At 38.3% G+C, this 17,981-nt stretch overlaps 1 protein-coding gene across 2 annotated transcripts; it reads right to left on the bottom strand.

The window, feature by feature from the left end:
• Positions 1 to 9,265: 9,265 nt before the first annotated feature.
• LOC147626788 (HMG1/2-like protein) lies at positions 9,266 to 10,920 on the bottom strand. Of its 2 annotated transcripts, none has more exons than XM_086815339.1 (7): positions 10,709 to 10,920; positions 10,482 to 10,593; positions 10,305 to 10,362; positions 10,125 to 10,169; positions 9,929 to 10,006; positions 9,748 to 9,785; positions 9,266 to 9,588 (listed from the first exon to the last, which is right to left on the bottom strand). In XM_086815339.1, the coding sequence occupies exons 2-7, from the start codon at positions 10,589 to 10,591 to the stop codon at positions 9,561 to 9,563; spliced, it is 357 nt and encodes a 118-aa protein (XP_086671465.1). In that variant the 5' UTR covers positions 10,592 to 10,593; positions 10,709 to 10,920; the 3' UTR covers positions 9,266 to 9,560. The 2 variants fall into 2 exon arrangements, with proteins under 2 accessions (XP_086671465.1, XP_086671466.1); XM_086815340.1 differs by having other exon boundaries at positions 9,266 to 9,584; positions 9,747 to 9,785; positions 10,709 to 10,908.
• Between the last annotated feature and the right edge of the window lie 7,061 nt (positions 10,921 to 17,981).

Here is a 17,981-nt window from a genome sequence, read left to right as displayed (position 1 = left end):
ATGTTTGGACAGTTACTGCAAAGCATCTGGATCTGTCATTAATCATAAGAAAACAAGGATCAGAACCCTTATTGGCAAGCTTCCTGACTGGTTGATCCAAGCTGGATGCAACACCTTGGAGGATAGGGCCATCTTCAGACTTCTGGGCATACCTATGGGGTTCAGAGTCTCTCTCAAACAAAGATGGCAATGGGTTTTAAACATAATTGAAGGCAAAATCAACAGATGGCAAAAAAGATAGCTCAACCTGGGGGCAGAAAGATGGTAATCAATCACTTCATTAATTCCTTCTGTCATATATTTCCTAAACTGCTAGAGACCCCTTGATTCTGACCTATTGAAGTTCATAAGGCTGTGCATGAACTGCTTGTGGGGAGGGGACCCCTAGATTAAAAAAATTCCTAAAGTGAGGTGGGACTGGTGTTGTTTGGAAACTAGCAAAGGTGGTCTTGGCCTTAAAAATGTTACTAATCTTGCTAGCAGTTGCCAAATGGATACTGAGAAGCTTACTATACCCCTTTGAGGATTGGGCTTGGCTAGTCAATAGGAATTCTGACCAGTTCCAGCTCAAACTCTTCCCTAATGGAAGAACCTCCTCCCTCTTACCATCTTGGCCAGTAGATTTCAGATTAAACCTACAGAGGCAGCTAGCTTGTGTCTTCACTCTGGTATGCTTGGAATGTAGTAAAGGTTGACCTGGTCCTATCTAAGAAGCCCAGTAACACTTGGGGAATCCATGGTAGGGACTCCCTCTGGTGGCTATGTGGGATAATAAGGACTAGATGTCCAGAGCTGAGCTAATCAGAATCTACAACGTATCTAATGTTGAACTTGATCTCATTGGGGAGAGAATCAACGTATGGAATAGAACTGATACTTGGATGTTAACAATCAGAGATCTACCTCACTCCAAAGCATTTCAGCGGAAGACCTAGGTTGACTTGCTCCCCATCCCCCCCAATTGATGGACGTAGAAGTCCAATATGCCAAAAGGAATGCTGAATGGATGAATGAGTAAAAGCGATGGACGCAGACGTTCAATGCCAAAAGTTGAAAGTTGGTACTTAGAGAGCAGCAACAACAGTAGAAACAACAGAAATCGACGAATACTAAAATCCGATGCTAAAAGCTTCTAAAAGCTTTGTGTATTGATAGTGTGCGAGGTTGCCCAAAATGTATGACAACATAAATGAATGACACCAATGTATAGAAGGAGGCAAAAACCCTAGATCTATGGAAAGAGAGAGAGCTTACCCAAAATGCATAGCGACGAAGATTAATGACACCAGCAAAGTATAAAAGGGAGTGAGCATACCCGAGATGTACAACAGTGTAGATTAATGAACCACAACAAAGAATAACAATGTGGAGCTATTGTCTATGAAACCAAGATCTGACAAAGCTTTAAGACCTACGCAGTGAAACCTAGACTGTGAAACAAAGCTCTGATACCAATGTTGGATGAGGGAGTAGATGCTCTGCACACACACACATAGACACACAATCATATCAAGTACAGAGTGCAAGAGAGAGACCAGAAGCGATAGCTGGAAGTACTCAATAGAATGATAATGAATGTGTGGAGTACAAAGTACTAGTAGCCCAATACATAGGGCTGACGTGGCTAACACCCTAGAGTGTGTTCACATTAGAAAAAACCCTGCCAGCATAGGGTAAAAAGTTCCCATGTGTAGGTTTGTAGGGTAAAAGTTCCCATGTGTAGGTTTGTTCACACTAGGACTTCCAAGGCTAATAGACCATATAGTCTAAGCTGGTGGGCTATGGTCCTCATCTTGAAATGGATCATAGCCAGAGAAGTGTTCTCGAATCATTTGGAGAATCCTACTATGTATAGGCGTATAGTAGGAAGCTTGATCTACATGAAGAACATCAGGCCAGATTTGAGCTATGCTGTTGGGTTGGTGAGTCAGTTTATGATGCAGGTTCCTCGGAAGCCGCATTTGGATGCATTGAGACGCATACTGAGGTATGTGAGGTCTACTTTGCATTGTGGACTATTTTATGAATCTGGGACAGAGATACGTGTACATGGGTACACATATGCTGATTGGGCTGGAAGTATCTCAGCAGATAGAAGATCTACTAGTGGCTTCATGTTCTCTTTGGGGAGTGCTATTGTGACTTGGAGCAGCAAGAAGCAGCCTACGATTGCTCTATCCAGTACAGAGGCCGAGTACAGAGGCGCTGCTATGGCAGCATGTGAGGTAGCTTGGTTGAGAAAGCTACTTACAAATTTGGGTTTATCAGTGGATAGACAAGTTGTCATTTTCTGTGACAACATTAGCTACTTGTATACAGTTGGCCAGGAACCCAGTTTTTCATGATCGCACGAAGCCACTACCATTTTGTCAAAGAGAAGGTTTTGGCAGGAGACATTGACCTTGTTTATGTCAGCACCACACAGGATCAGATCGCTGACATCTTCACCAAAGCATTGGTACAGAGAAGCTCCGCAGATTCAGGGCTTTGCTTGGTGTACATGAGATGGAGTTGAGCTCGAGGGGGAGTGTTGAGATATCGAGCTCATCTAGTGAGGCGGTGGACACTGATGACCCGCCTGGGGGGATAGGCCCCACTTTTACACCACTGGCATGGTTGGTGAGATCATGGGTGATATGCGGCCAGTGAGATGACAGGCTATGTGACAGTCATTTTAGAGACTGGCATAGTTATAGCGCCAGCTCATTTAGTTGGGTTCACACTATAGAGAACCCTAGTATGTATCTGGTTAAGTACCTTTTCATATTGTGTGTACTCTTATCTTTGTATATGGTGTGTTGAGTGTTGTGTAAAGAAGGAGAAGATTTTCAGCCTCTCACCTTGTGTGTTCTCTTTTAGGGTTTTGTGAGTGTGTGTGTGCTTGCAAGATCTCAAGCTCTCTTCTCCCCTGCATCTTTTCAAAAACCACCCTTGGTCCCATGCTAATAGGACTCAAGCGACTACTCAGAGAGTCCTAACCCCCGATAAATGGTCAAACATGGCAACCACTCAAGGTCCCATGCCAACATAACCCATATTGTCATACCAAGGAAGGGTCTAGCCTAGCTATGAGAATGCACCCCATAGTCAACCTCTGTAAATACCACTCAGGCCATTCCAAAGACACGAGGTGCAACCTCAAATGCCATTCAGGATAGCTGACATATCCACTTTATCAATTCATAGCATTTTCTCATCAACAACAATCATTCTTTCAACAATCAATGAAGGATCCTACCTTAGTGGGATTCTGTACTTAAAATCTCTTTCCATTCTTCATTCTTGAGATTTTCACCATAGTTTGTGGTGGTTCCCTTGAATATACCAACATTTCTCTTAGAACACATAGACCTTTTCAAAAAGAATTAGCCACAACCTCAACTTGGGACCAACCTAGGCCCCTTGGGTAAATTTTGAAAGTCAGGTTATAGGAGAGTCCTTGTCGTTCTTTCTTGTGAGACTTCTTTCTTGTGGACCTATTTTAGCAAAAAATAGGTCTAGTTTAACTTTATCACTGTGCCATAACTATACGACATAATCGACTCCATTGTACCAAGGTAAAATCAAATATCTTAGATCTATTTTAGCAAAAAATAGGTCTAGTTTAGCTTTATCACTGTGACATAACTATACGACATAACCGACTCCTTTGTACCAAGGTAAAATAGGTCTAGTTTAGCTTTATCACTGTGACATAACTATATGACATAATCGACTCCTTTGTACCAAGGTAAAATAAAATACCTTAGATAGAATTTCAATAGATTTAACAAACAACATAAAGAATCCTTGTAGTGAATTTTAGGTCTTGATTTACCCATTATCTTTGATTTATCTTACTTGGCCCATATGCCATCTTACAAAGATTATCCCTTGATCCATTTGCCAAGGAGGATTTGCATTATCCTACCTTACACCAACTTTGGATTAAATTCATTTTGGAGGACTCAAGATTTCACTCTTAGCAAGGTCTATCATTAGATTTATTACTTTTTATAATTAACAATGGAATATGGTACTTGTCATCGTCTCATGAGTTGCACATAAGCGAATAGATTCTGACAAGAATAGGACCCTTCAAAGGCTTATCCCATGCTTGTTTAATGAGTTTCCTATGAATCTCCTTACCAATTTTCTATAGAAGCTTAAGAATCAAGCCTATGATAAGTGACTCAAACTACATACCTTCTTATCCTTAAGAATCAATTAAATGACTCAAAATACATACCTTCTTATCCTTAAGAATCAAGCCTATGATAAGTGACTCAAAATACGTACCTTCTTACCCTTAAGTATTATGAATATGAAACCTTAGGAATCCCCTTTCATTCTTACCTTTCTCTATATATGAGCTCAACCCTATGATTCATCTCGTTTAGACTAAGGGATCTTTTTTAAAAAAGAGTTTACTCTTATTTATGACATAAAAGAGCTCAAAGTTACTTAACCATGAGACTATACTTCAATGTAAACTCTCCTTATTATGAGATTCATAAAACCAACCACTCATGGCACATATGCAAGGAGAATCTACCTTGAGATAAACTTTTAGAAGATCAACTATCAGGAATTCTTTCTTATTAGTCCCAGCATAAACAATATCTACATCATTAAAGTATGGAAATAAGGGCAACCAATGTAACAACCATCGTTATACTTTTGGTGAATCCACAACATGAGATACCAACTATCAAGACTAAGCTTTGTAACTACTTTTATGAAAGAGATTCTTCTTACATGGATCCTAATGTAATAGACCTACTTAGCCTCATTTCCTTGCTACAATTTAAATTCATAAGTTTAAGAACCACATATAAGAGATCTATCTTTTTATACCATTATGATTCAACATATGAGAGATTTCTCAACATTCAACTAGTTATAAGACCTAGCCATGCTTTTACAACCTAAAGTATAAGATCTAGCATGCTTGTATAAAAGAGGTCCATACTTCTACCAAAGCATAAGACCTTCCATCTTCAAAAATTCAATTAAATCTATACTTCCAAGAATCTTGAGATTTATCGTGCTTATGAACATTATAATATAAAGAGGGTTATCCCTTCAAGAACATCATTCATACTACCCAATTCTCAAGCCTTGGTCCACAGATATGAGATTAATTCTTCATATGGGTCTACTTTAATCATGTTTATCGTAAACCCTTTCATTTATTCAAAGAAATATTAGATCTTCTCATAATATTTATGAACCAAACCCATGTTCATCATTCTCATAAGCTTTTGTGAGATCTATCCTCTTTTAAGAGGAGATCAATCAATGCAAGCTATCAAGAACAAAGCTAATGAACCAAAGCATCAATAGTTTCAATAGCTAATGAACAAAGCTATCATTTAAGAACAAAGTAAATGAGCCAAAGCATTCAATAGTTTTAATAAATATCTGTAACCCTTCTTTAATTAATGTAAGCTATCATACTAATGAACCAAAGCATCATTAGTTTTAAATAAATTCATAGCTCTTCTTTAATTAATATAAGCTATCATATGAGAATAAAGCTAATGAGCCAAAGCATCATTAGTTTTTAATAAATCCATAAGTATTCTTTAAATAAATGTAAGGTATCATGTGAGAACAAAGCTAATGAACCAAAGTATCATTAGTTTTAAAAAAATCCATAACTCTTCTTTAATCAAGAGAAGTAACACCTATCATAACATGGCTCATTGTCTTGGGTTATCAAGCCTAACCATAAACTTGGATTAAATCCTTAAAACTAAATATTAGATAAGAGGGAAGTAACATAAACACAAGTCTCACGTAAGAATTCAATCCATGCTATTGAAGGCTTCATTCTCATGAATATTGATCATAAATCACTTGTTTATGCTCTATCAATATCCTTAATCATGATTAGAACAAGACAAACAACAAAACCATTTTTTTATAAGTACTACCCATGGATTACAGAAGAGGAAAGCTCAAAATTGCACCTATTTTGAGAGCTTGTGAACACTCATAGGGTAACATTGGAAGCTTCGAATCTATGCAATGAATTAAGCTAACATATGTAGTAACCAAACCTAAGTGATAGGCAAACAATTGGTGGAGTGGTGTGAGCACAACAAGCTCAAGAAGAGGGGCTAGTTTTCAGCTAATAAAAGAGAAGGGGGAGATAAAAGCAACCAAAACATAGCATTAGAGCTCACATAAAAACTTGCACAAGCTTAGCAATGCTATGAGTAGAAGGGGGGAAGCGTTCCTTAATCAAGAGGAAGATATTTGCTTGATTGGGGTGGATGATAAGAAATCCTAAACATTTAGCAACATGAGAATGAGATTGCCCAAGTATGCTTCAATGATCACCTAATCAAGCCTAATAGCTTAGCAATGGAGGGAAGAAGCATCCCTTGCTATACGAGAGGGCAAGACCTAGCTTGCAAGAGAGAGAGGAGATGATTTAAGAATGGCTACAAGAGGGAAAGAAGCCCACACTTTTTTTGCAAGCGAGGAGCTCTATTTATAGTAAAAAGTAGGATTTCATTAGCATTAATGATTTGCATAATCCATGAAGCCCATATATTTCATTATTTTTATTGACATATAAGATTTTGTGAGTCTTCAAAAACGCATTGGACCCCTTTTTGCTAATCACTTTAAAAAACTCTTTTAAGGTCATTGAGCCTTCAAGCCCATTGGACTCCTTTTATGCATCACATAAAGAATGTAAAGAATGACAATGTAAGCTTTATAAATTCTTTTAGTTGTCACATAAGGTCCTTTAAGGCTCCAAGCTCATTGGGCCTCTTTTCTACATCACATGCAAAAGGTCCTTTAAGGCTTTCAAGCTCATTGGGCCTCTTCTGCATGACATGCAGAAGGACAAAGTATGATTTAGAAATTCGTTTTAGTTGACATATAAGGTCCTTTGAGGGTTCAAACTCATTGGGCCTCTTTTATGCATCACATGGATAAGGACAAAGTATGATTTAAAAATTCTTTTTAGTTAACACACAAGCTCCTTTGAGGTTCTTAGCTCATTGGGCCTCTTTAAAGTTTCTACATGAGGTACATGGAGAAAGTCAATGTAAGCTTATTGGACACCTTACCTCTCACAAATCACTGTTTTTTCTCGTTTTAACTTAACCTCTGTTTTATATTTATCCATGTGCTAAGATATCATAAGGTTATTTGAACATTGATAAAATCAAAGTCTAATTCCAATTAACCATCTTCTAAGTGGTTTACTTTACGAAATTCCATTCATAACTAACTCATAAAATTCTCTCAATGAAGGTCCAATTTAAGTTATGTTTTCATATACAAGCTCTTAGGACTAAATGCAAATTTTTCATCCGTAACTAACTCGTAAAATTCTCTCAAATCGAGGTTCAATTTAAGTTTTGTTTTCATATACAAGCTATGGAACTAAATGTAAATTTTTCATTCAAATAGATTCTCAAAATTGAATCTTCCTTCTCTATACTTATTTTCTCTTTGGCTCTTCATTAAACAAATGAAAAAGCTTCAACTTTCTCATTTGCAAAAGCTCTAAAGAGGGATCTTATGTAAACACCTTATACTTGATCATAAACTCTTACTAAAAGGCCTTACTAATCCATTTATTCCCCTCTTTGATGCAAAAAAGAAATGTTTGTTGTACATATGTTTAAATGCTTTAGAAAGTGATGATTGAGGAGTTTAATTTAGCTTCAAAAGAAGCCAATAATGTTAAACAAGTAGTTTCCTCCATGATTAAGTATTAAAATAAAAAGCAATTTCACAACTCAACCACCATTAACAATTCCACAAACCAACCTTACATCTCCATCCACATGTACAAAATAGAACACTCACTTCCCTAGACTTCCAAGAATACATCGCCACCCAACACCACTAATATGCCCATTTTTGGCTTCATGTTCACAAAAAAGGCTTCCTTACAAACCCTCAAAACAATGCTAAAATTTGAAGCCTTCAAAAGGCATCAAAGCCATTCAAACCTTCTAAAGAAGGTTGCTTCTAAAATAAGGTGGCAAAAAAAGGCCACTATTCTAAAAATTACTCTTTTTTACAAACATAAAAAGGACAACTTAGTTTATGACCTTCAAATTGAGGATTAGGGTAGGCATTCAAATTTCAACCCTACTCTTGCAAAAGGGAAAATAACACTTAAAAACTTCTATTATTAATATGTATATTTTTAAAAATCATTAATATGAAGAAAAGATGGACAAGATTTCTTTTGACACACATCATGAGCTTTTTTAAGTGTGAGTAGTTAAGTATAACCACACGAAAATTGGTGTGTTTGATACACACTTGCTTTTGTACCTCTATTCAAGTTGCTACTCCATTAATTAATTAGTGCATGCTTACGCTCACTAATTAATGATAGTGTTAAGATTTAAACCTTAACTACATTTTTTTTAATCCATATTCATTCGCATCCTCTCTCAATTGGAAATTTACAAACAAACATATATTATTTCTCTTTCAAAACACTCAAACACATCATTCTCATATCATGACTCCAAACCTCTTATATTCAAGCAAAAGGTTTATTAAAAAAATTAACTACACATTTATTAGTCAAACATGTTCACATTAATCTCTCACATGTACTTCGCTTGAGCTGAGGTTTTATAAGCTCACTAATCACCTCTACAAACTTCTAGGTAATTCTTCCTATTTTCTTCTTTTGTAATAGCCCTCCCATTGCCACAAGTCAAAGCAAAAAATAAATAAATAAATTCTAAGATTCACTTATCAAATCACTCACCTATATTAAAGTTCAAACAAACTTTCAAGGTTACTATCTAGCTTATTAATTGGAAACAAAAATTTGGTCCCATATTTGCTATGATGGGCCCCAATTTTGCCACCTAACCAACAAAGGGTTAGCCAACCAACGCAAACAACAGCCAACTCCGTGTGATTTTTTTAGGTCTTGTTGGTGGGCTGGCTGCCCTTTTGTGCTCACGTTTTTCAGCCAACTCCAATCACCTAACCAGAAACCGGCCAACCACCGTTATGTGCTCAAAACAATGGGTGGCAGAGGCATATTCTAGGAATCTTAGGTGGGCTGCAAAGTGACCTTAGGGCGGCCGACCTCCTTTATGTGCTAAGACTGTCTCTCCTAGGTTACACATTGAAGCGAAACATAATCACCCAAACTCCTCGATAACATCTTTCAAATCCAAGGTTTGGGCAACGGTTCAGGGGTAATGTCCATCATTTTAAGGGCGCACAAGATAGAAGAAACCTTACATTCGATTTATCCTTCACAGCACCACATAGTCCATACTCAAAATTGCCTATAAATTAAATTCAAAGAAAAACTCTACCAACGGGGAAATCTTCTAAACACACTTAGAAGACCTCTCAAAGCAAAAATGTTGCCCCCTGAGCGAATGGTTCAATAAGGAGGATCACATCATGGTGATTAGTTTAACATGGGGGCAGCTGTTTACAAATGTCCTTTCTTCCAACAACAACAACCAAAAAAAAAAAAATCCATCTCAACAAAGTCTAGACTGGCGGAACAGCATGTATTCATGCTCTACATAAAAGCATTGCGTTGATATATTGCACATGCTTCACTCTTCTTCATCTGAACCTTCCTGCCAAGTTACAGAAGACAAAAGAAACACTTCATTTGATTTCGAACTTAGACTAAATTAGACCTCTACTGCATTTCAGTTGGGTTAAATACTTAACTTCCCCATCTCTCCCTCTTTCACCTTTCTGCACAATCATCGCGTAAGAAGAGTGCAAAATCTTACCTCATTGCTATCTGCTTGCTCTGACTTCTCGGCAGCGTCCTGAATATGTAATGGTTTTTTTTTTATGAGCAAGAGACGCTGTAGAAGAGTACGCCAACAAATGCTAACACTGGAAACAGCGTGGCATATAAAAATTCTATTAAACAGAGGAATGATTCCGAAGGGCAAAAGTGAAGCTAAACCTTGTTTCTGTAAGCGTTCATCTTCCTCTCATATTCTTCCTTTCTCTCTGCAGCTGTGGAGACATAGGGGGCCTTTTCCTGCACGAGGAAAACAACTTTCCAGTTCTTACTTCAGCAGCGCTGTAACAAACCGAAACAGCCTTTTCTGATAACTATTTCAACCCCCAGAGCAATTTCCCACAAACACTTCGCCCACCTCATCAGTCATTGCGTTCCATTTGTTACCTCCAGCTTTTCCAACCTGCAGAAAATTGTCAGCCTGGGCTTCAAAATAATGAAGTTTGTGCGATAAATTGCTCACAAGTTAGAACCTATTCTCCAGAAGGCCTTCAAATTATACTAATAAAACAATTGAGCTAAGAAAGGGGGGGGCAACCGTTGCAACGGACTTCACTTCAGGGTGCTTCTCCTTGTAGGATTTCCTGAACTCCTCCCTGCGTAAAGAGAAGAACCATTGGGTACAGAAATTAAGGAGAATCAAATTTTCCACTTAAACAGCAATTTGCAACTCCAGCTCTTGCCGAAACTATGCGGTGCCCAAATGCAAGCTTACATGAACACGAAGAAGGCAGAGGGAGGGCGCTTGGGCTGATTTGGATCTTTCGATTTCCGCTGCCTTTTGTCCTGCTTTGGTTCCCTAGATGTCTGCTTTCTCTTGTCCATCACTGGAAAGCAAGCACTGCTAACGGTCATTTTTTTTTTAAGAAACAACGGTTGGGAGAATAGTTCAAAACTTAAATCAGAAAGAGCTAAACTAGAGACAAAGCAAAGGGAGCAGACCCTGGAAAAATTAGACTAGCAACTGAAGCTACACAGACAGAGTGAGGGGAGCAGCAGGAGAGGTTAGAACAGCGAAGGAGATGGAAGAGAAGAGAAGCGCCTGTGAAGCTTTTCAAGTCGTCAAGTTTTGGACGAAATTTTTGAAAGGCAAAAGGCGGGAACGACATAACAGGACAGTTATTGCTGCCCTACCCCCCCTCCTCTCTTTCTAAATCATGGCGCGTTCCTATTGAAAACACTCGCCTCGTAGCTGTAGAAAGAAAGAGTTTTCTGAATCTTCATAATCATTCAAGATGAGATGTACCATGGGCCCTCTTCAACAAAGACCTTCAAAAGCTTGAAAAACAATGGACTGGTTTGCATGCTAGAGGTGAGGGAGAGCACCTAGCCAAGCCAAAAAAAAAAAACCCCAAAAACAAGCACCTATTGAGATCCATTCTATTTGGTTCCTTTATCCTATGACCAATGCGATGATGAGTTGATGGCACATCCATATGTTGCAAAAAGTCATAAGGTCTTTACACCGTGGGCAATGCCCATCTAGGACCACCTTTCCTCATCAATCATTAGTTTTCTAGCAAAAAATGCATGGCCAAGTGTATAAAGGTGGATGTTAACCAAAATTCTTATAACATATGTGATAATAATATAGCAACGCCATGTATAAGCGTGCATAAATAATATGTACAATCATTTGGCACATGGCCAACAAAAATAACTCATATAAGTAATAATAATCTGAGATGATATTGACAAGATCCTCCATGTGCAACATGCGCACTGCTCATCACCTATCTCGCAAACGTAAACACATTAGTTATTCTAATTGATTGCTATCTCCACAATTAATCCTAATATGAAACGTTGATAGACACAAACATAACATACACTCATCACTTGTTTATGCTTTGATGAGAGTATCGTTTTACACATCATCTAGCATGGTGTGTATTACCACTTGTTACACTTTAATTAGCATGGCACATCATTTGCATAAACCACTTGTTATGCTTTGACCATGTGCAATTGTCTAACGTAGTCCAATTGTTTCACCTCCACTACACACAGTCGTCAAAGCATGGCTGAAATAAAGCAAACACAAGCTAAGATTTGGTATAAATCATTATGTGAATTAGCCTACAATTAGCAAGAAATACACATAATGCCTAAGTGATTTAGCCTTTCACCAAAGGATGGAAATAACCTTCCATAAGCCAAGTTTGGTAGCTCAAGGCTCCAATGTATGTTCCAAAATTCATATGATCAAAAAGGTATAAATGAAGTTCCATGACCTCTTTATAGTTGAGCCCATGCCCATGCCCCAACTAAGGTCCCTACTTTATTACAAACCATCCCTTCCCTAAAGATTTTATCCTCAAAATTTGCTTTATATATACTTGGGTATATCCTCCAATATACATCAATGAATAGGATGGTAGTGAGCTTATAATAGACTGCAAATGCATCGATTAAGTAGCCAACATTCTCCTCAATGTATACAACCATCATCATGATTATTGAAGCCCAATATCAATTAGAAGAAGCCTTCAAAAAATGAACTATTGTAAAATCTATCCCACAAATTCCAGCATTACTTCCTGATGAAACCCTTGTAAATCCAAAGAAAAGCATGCCATATGGTCAAGAAACATCCTCCATTAATAAACCTTTTTTATGCACGTAAGAAACTGGTTGCCACATGTAGCCTCATCCAAGGGTAAATGCTTCCATTTGATGAGAAATTCTTCAATGCTCCGATTCCTCAATTCTCTTATTCTCTTCCCAACAATCCTCTCCGGCTCATATATGATCTCCCCTTCTTCATTCATAGGTGGAAGCTCCTCTATCAATTAAGGTATAGGCCCCACAAATTTCTTAAGATTGGATACATGAAATACATTATGGATTCTTGTAGAAGTGGGCAAATCAAGCTTGTAGGCCAAGTCACCAACCTTCTTGAGCACCAAATATGGCCCGTAATATCTATAATCAAACTTTGGGTTGGTGGAGCCTTTTAGAATTTTATGATGGCTCTTTGGAAGTTTCAACAATACATAGTCACCCTCTTGAAACTTCATGTTGCATCTATGCTCATCTGCATTAGCATTCATGACATCTTGAGCCTTCTTCATATTGTCCTTGCAAAGTTGAAGAAGTTGTCTCATCCGTTCCAATTCATCTTTGGCTAAAGGATTAACCACCTTGTCCTCTTGAAAAGCTATGGAGGGCATATGCACTTGATACCCATAAAGATCCTCAAAAGGAGACATCCCAATGCTCATATGCTTGCTTGAATTATGATAAAATTAAGCAAGATGCAACCATTCATCCCATGAAGCTTATATGTCATGACAATAGTGTCTCAAATACACCTCAAGCCACTTATTAGTACACTCCATTTTCCCATCTATTTGAGAATGATAGGCTATAGATGGAGTGATTTTGTGTGCCCATGTTCTCATATAAAGATCTCCAAAAAGTCCCAAGAACTTGGTGTCTCTATCAGACACTATATTAGTGGCAACCCATGCAAATTGAATACATGCTCCATGAATTGTTTGGCAATTTGAAATGCTCCCAATGTGAGCTTGGAAGCAATGAAATTGATTTGGTAAGCCGATCAACTACCACAAATATTTGATCCCACCCATGCTTAGTCTTGGGAGGAAGACTTGTAATGAAATCCATTGATATATGAGTCCATTTCCCATCTGGAATGGGTAAAGGATGAAGTGAACCACCGGGGAGTTAATAGCTATCCTTGTTTCTTTAACATGAAGTACACTCCATCAATCACAAACTTCTTGACATACCTCCACATGCCTTTCCCCGAAAGAAACTCTTGCGCCACCTAAAGCCACTAGTCCGGTCTTGCACATGCCTTTCCCCGAAAGAAACTCTTGCGCCACCTAAAGCCACTAGTCTGGGGAGTTAATAGCTATCCTTGTTTCTTTAACATGAAGTACACTCCATCACAAACTTCTTGACATACCTCCACATGCCTTTCCCCGAAAGAAACTCTTGCGCCACCTAAAGCCACTAGTCCGGTCTTGCACACTTGGAGGTAACTAGGAGGAGGCCCCGGATAGCTAGAGAGAAGATCCCCCTATTCTTGATCTCAATAGTCACCTTATCCCCCGAGATCAATTTTTTTAGGATCGAGCATATCGTCGTTTACCTTAAGTGGTAGTATTTGGGCTCTTGCAACCCACCATTAGCTCTTGAGAAATAGAGCATATACTTGTTGAAATTTCTACTCCACTGGGCTCAAAAGGAAATTCCCCATCTTCTTGTTGTATGAAAGAATGATCCTCCCTCAAGTGACTCATCATGTGCTTCTTCATTGCAATCCTTAAATTCTTCCCCATCATGAGAGTCCTTGGCATCTTCCTCCTCATCCATAAGGATCATAGTGGCCACAACCTTCTTTGACTTGCATTTGTGCCCGGGTGACCACCTTTATTTGCATTTGAAACATAGGCCCTTTCTTCTCAACTCTTCAATCTTAGGATCATCAACTCTTTGAGTTATATTGAAGGTTTGAGAAGGTTGTTAAAGTTATCCCCTTTCTTTACATCATGATAAGCTCCACTCTTGGGCTGTCCACCCCCATAGGATGTAGGGAAACTTGGAAAAGGTAAATGGGTTGAAGGAAGTCAACTTTTGCCAAGGTAGGAAGGATTAATGGTTAGCTTAGAAGAATCCTTAATGGTACCCATATGTTGGGATCTATACTTGGGTTCATAAAGTTTTGCCAACCTCATAGCTTCCTTGAGAGTATTTGGCCTTTGAGCCAATACATCCACTCTGATAAGGAATCCAACCCATGAGTAAACTTCTTCATCTTCATTTTCTCATTAAACCCTTCCACATACATGGATAACTTCATAAAGCTTTTTATATACTCCCTTACTACCATGCCCTTTTGAGAAAGCTCATACCATTGCTCATGGCCTATCAAGCACCAAAGGTGAAATAAAGGTCGAGTTCATCTCTGTTTTCAAATCATCCCATGAGTGTGGTACATTCCCATGCTTAACCAATCCACCATTGGTGAGCATAATCTTCCAAGTGTAGAGAGGCAAATTGCACTTTATCTTGCTCACTCTTAGGGTAGAGCTGGAAATAAGTGTCTAGCTTGGTCATCCACTCCTCCAACTCATGTAAAGCGGAACCTTCACCCTTGAACTTGGAGAGGGGCACCTTGTCCTTAATATCTTTGGAAGCATTGGAAGTAGGATTCTCGTGACATGGCTTGCCCTTTTGTGATTGCATATAAGAATTGGCACATTGAGCAAAGTCTTTGTACTCCTTTTTAATAAAATAAGGCAATTCCATCCAACTATCATGAGCTTCCACGTATCTTTGTGCAAAAGACATGTGCTCCCAATCATGATTAGCCCCATCCTTATGCCAAGGAATCTCCTCATCTACCATGATGGACTGATTTGCTTTTGAATAATATGGTATCCTCTTGGCATCTCCATAGAATGAGTCCATAGGCTTGAATGAATCTTGTGGTGGTTTTCTATTCACTTGAGAAGTACCGGGCTGAAATGAAGAAGGCCTCAAATTCTTTATGAGAGGTTTACTAGCATCCATCATAAATCCAAATGGTGTGAAGGAGCCTTCATAGAATCCTCTTGCATAGCTTGTTGTAACTCCCTTGTGACCACCATAATGAACTTCATGCATACGTTGCTTGCAATCATGAATCTCACCAATTATATCCACATTAGCTTCTTCATGGTGTTGATTCATAGATTGACCCAATTGATCTTTAATGGCTCCTATTTTGGTAGTCATGGACTCAAACTTTAAATTCAAGGTTTGGTTGATGATATCCAATCTATCCATGAATGAGTGGCTTAAAATCAAGTTTATTCACAACAAATTCCAATAGAGTATCATTTGAAATGGCTTGCGAACTTTGAGAGGTGTGCTTATGGGCACTTCCCACATTAGCATCCGCTTTCAACTCCCTTTGAAGTTTGACCCATGGATTGAGAAACATTTTTATGAGTCCTTCCCCCAACCATTTTCTCTTCAAGCTTTTCCCATTGTGTCCATAGTGCCATATTCCGTCAACTCCTCCCATTCCATATCCTCCATTACCAATGATAGCTTTCTAGATCTACCTCCCAATCCATAGTAGGTATATTTTGGAAAATTTGCAATAGGGTGATGTAGGAGTGTCGGATTTGGGTGTTCTACGTCTCTATAGGAAGGTATTAGCCTATGATGTCACTTTTGGTTCAGTTAACCCTCCATATGCCTTTTTTTGAATTTTTGCCAAGTCAAATAGTGATAGTTTGGTCCATCTCTTGCACTCCCATGCTCCAAATGAGTTGAAACTTGGTGGTTAAGGTATTTGGCAACACAATGGTGAAGCCAAATTTATGATCCGAGACTTGGTTCAAATTTTATCCAAATGCGATGGAGAATCTATGTAACTCCTTAACCCGGAAACCAAACGGGATGGTTGAGGGCTCTATGGGAAGCCTCACCCCCTTACCAAAGTTTGAAACCCAATGGTAAGAGTCAAGGCCATGTCTTGAACACCATGTACCTAATCCCCCTCCGTGCCACTCTTCCAAAAGCACTCACGACGACAAGGAGAGTTCAAGCCATGCTCCCTTGCCCTCTCCACCAATGCAAAGGGTACCCTCTCAACTTGCTAGATTCTAGTACTTGATTGAATTGAACTTGTACAATTTGATTGAGAATCTAGCAATATAAAGAGAGTAGAGTGTTTGATGGCTGACAATTCCAAGCATGTACTCATGCTCATGAACATTACAACTTTAACATGTGATCATGCTTGCATTATGCTCCTCGTACACTTTCTTCATCAAAATCCTTTGCTCCAAAGCTTGTAATAGTCACCCAACCAAAGAGAAACAAACAATGCTCCCACCAAGGCAACCAAAGAGAAGCAAACAATGCCCTCACCAAGGTATAACAAATGCAAGAAGCATCAATGATTGCATACTCTTCTCAAATGATAGATAATGATGGCAAAAACACATCCCATTAGCTTGAAATGCATGTAGCATTTTCAATGGCACCATTGAAACCTTCCAATACTTGCTATAGATTGTGATAGCTCCAAAAACCATAACCTATTGATCTATGGTTTGGTCAATAGAATTTTGAAGCCATTTTCCATGCATAAGGTCCATAATGGCCACTTCCATGATTTTCTTGGCAAGTTGATTAGCATGTAATCAAGGCTTAATCCATGAGATTAAGATTTCTTCAAAGGAAACCCTAAATCTTGATAATGGATTCAAGAAATCAATCAACTTATACAAGAAAGTGTGTAACAATTAACCAATGATTAGCATGTAATCAAGGCTTAATCCATGAGATTAAGGTTTCTTCAAAGAAAACCCTAAATCTTGATAATGGATTTAAGAAATCAATCAACTTATACAAGAAAGTGTGTAACAATTAAGCCTTGATTAGCATGTAATCAAGGCTTAATCCATGAGATTAAGGTTTCTTCAAAGGAAACCCTAAATCTTGATAATGGATTCAAGAAATCAATCAACTTATACAAGAAAGTGTGTAACAATTAACCAATGATTACCATGAAGCCTCAAACTTATGTGTTGATGAAGAAAAAGTGTCTTCCTTATGTAGATTTGTGAAGTCCAATCTCTAGTTTAGTCCTCTTCAAAGTTCCAAGAACTCTAAAATATCCAAGAATGCCTTTCTTGACCTCCCAAGGCTATGGATAAACTAGAGAAACTATGAAATGTTGCATAATGTAAGTGGATAAAGCAAAAGAAAATGCCTCCTATGCTGAAATTGCCGCCAACTCCTAGTGGGCTTAGGAAGAGAAGATTTCTCATCATAATATGTTGACAAAAGCCAAGATCACTCATAATATGGTGTGCCTAATGATTATTTAACACCTTGGAAGCTAGAAATCACCATTTCTAGGGTTTCTTGAACTCATGGGAAGAGGGAGAAAAAACAAAAAATCCATGCCTCAAAAATACCTCAAAATGGTGCTCTATGTGTTGCTAAAAATGTCTCCGACCAAAGCCCCGAGGTTGTGTGTGAAAACGGCTACTATGTGATGAACCCTAGCCATGGAAAGCTTGAAGAAAAGTGGAAGAGAAGGTAAAAATATAATTATCACTAATCACTCCCACTTAGTTCAAATTTGGTCCACAATCTTTTAAAATTTGGACATGTGCTCAAATTTGTTCCAAGCACCATAGTCTCACCAAAAATTTGGTAAAAAATCAATGGAACCATGGAT

Source organism: Cibotium barometz, chromosome 21, assembly GCF_041138505.1.
Source record: "Cibotium barometz isolate CiBa-2024 chromosome 21, ASM4113850v1, whole genome shotgun sequence".
NCBI classification, from domain to species: domain Eukaryota; kingdom Viridiplantae; phylum Streptophyta; class Polypodiopsida; order Cyatheales; family Cibotiaceae; genus Cibotium; species Cibotium barometz.
This window is presented reverse-complemented; position numbering and strand designations above follow the sequence as displayed.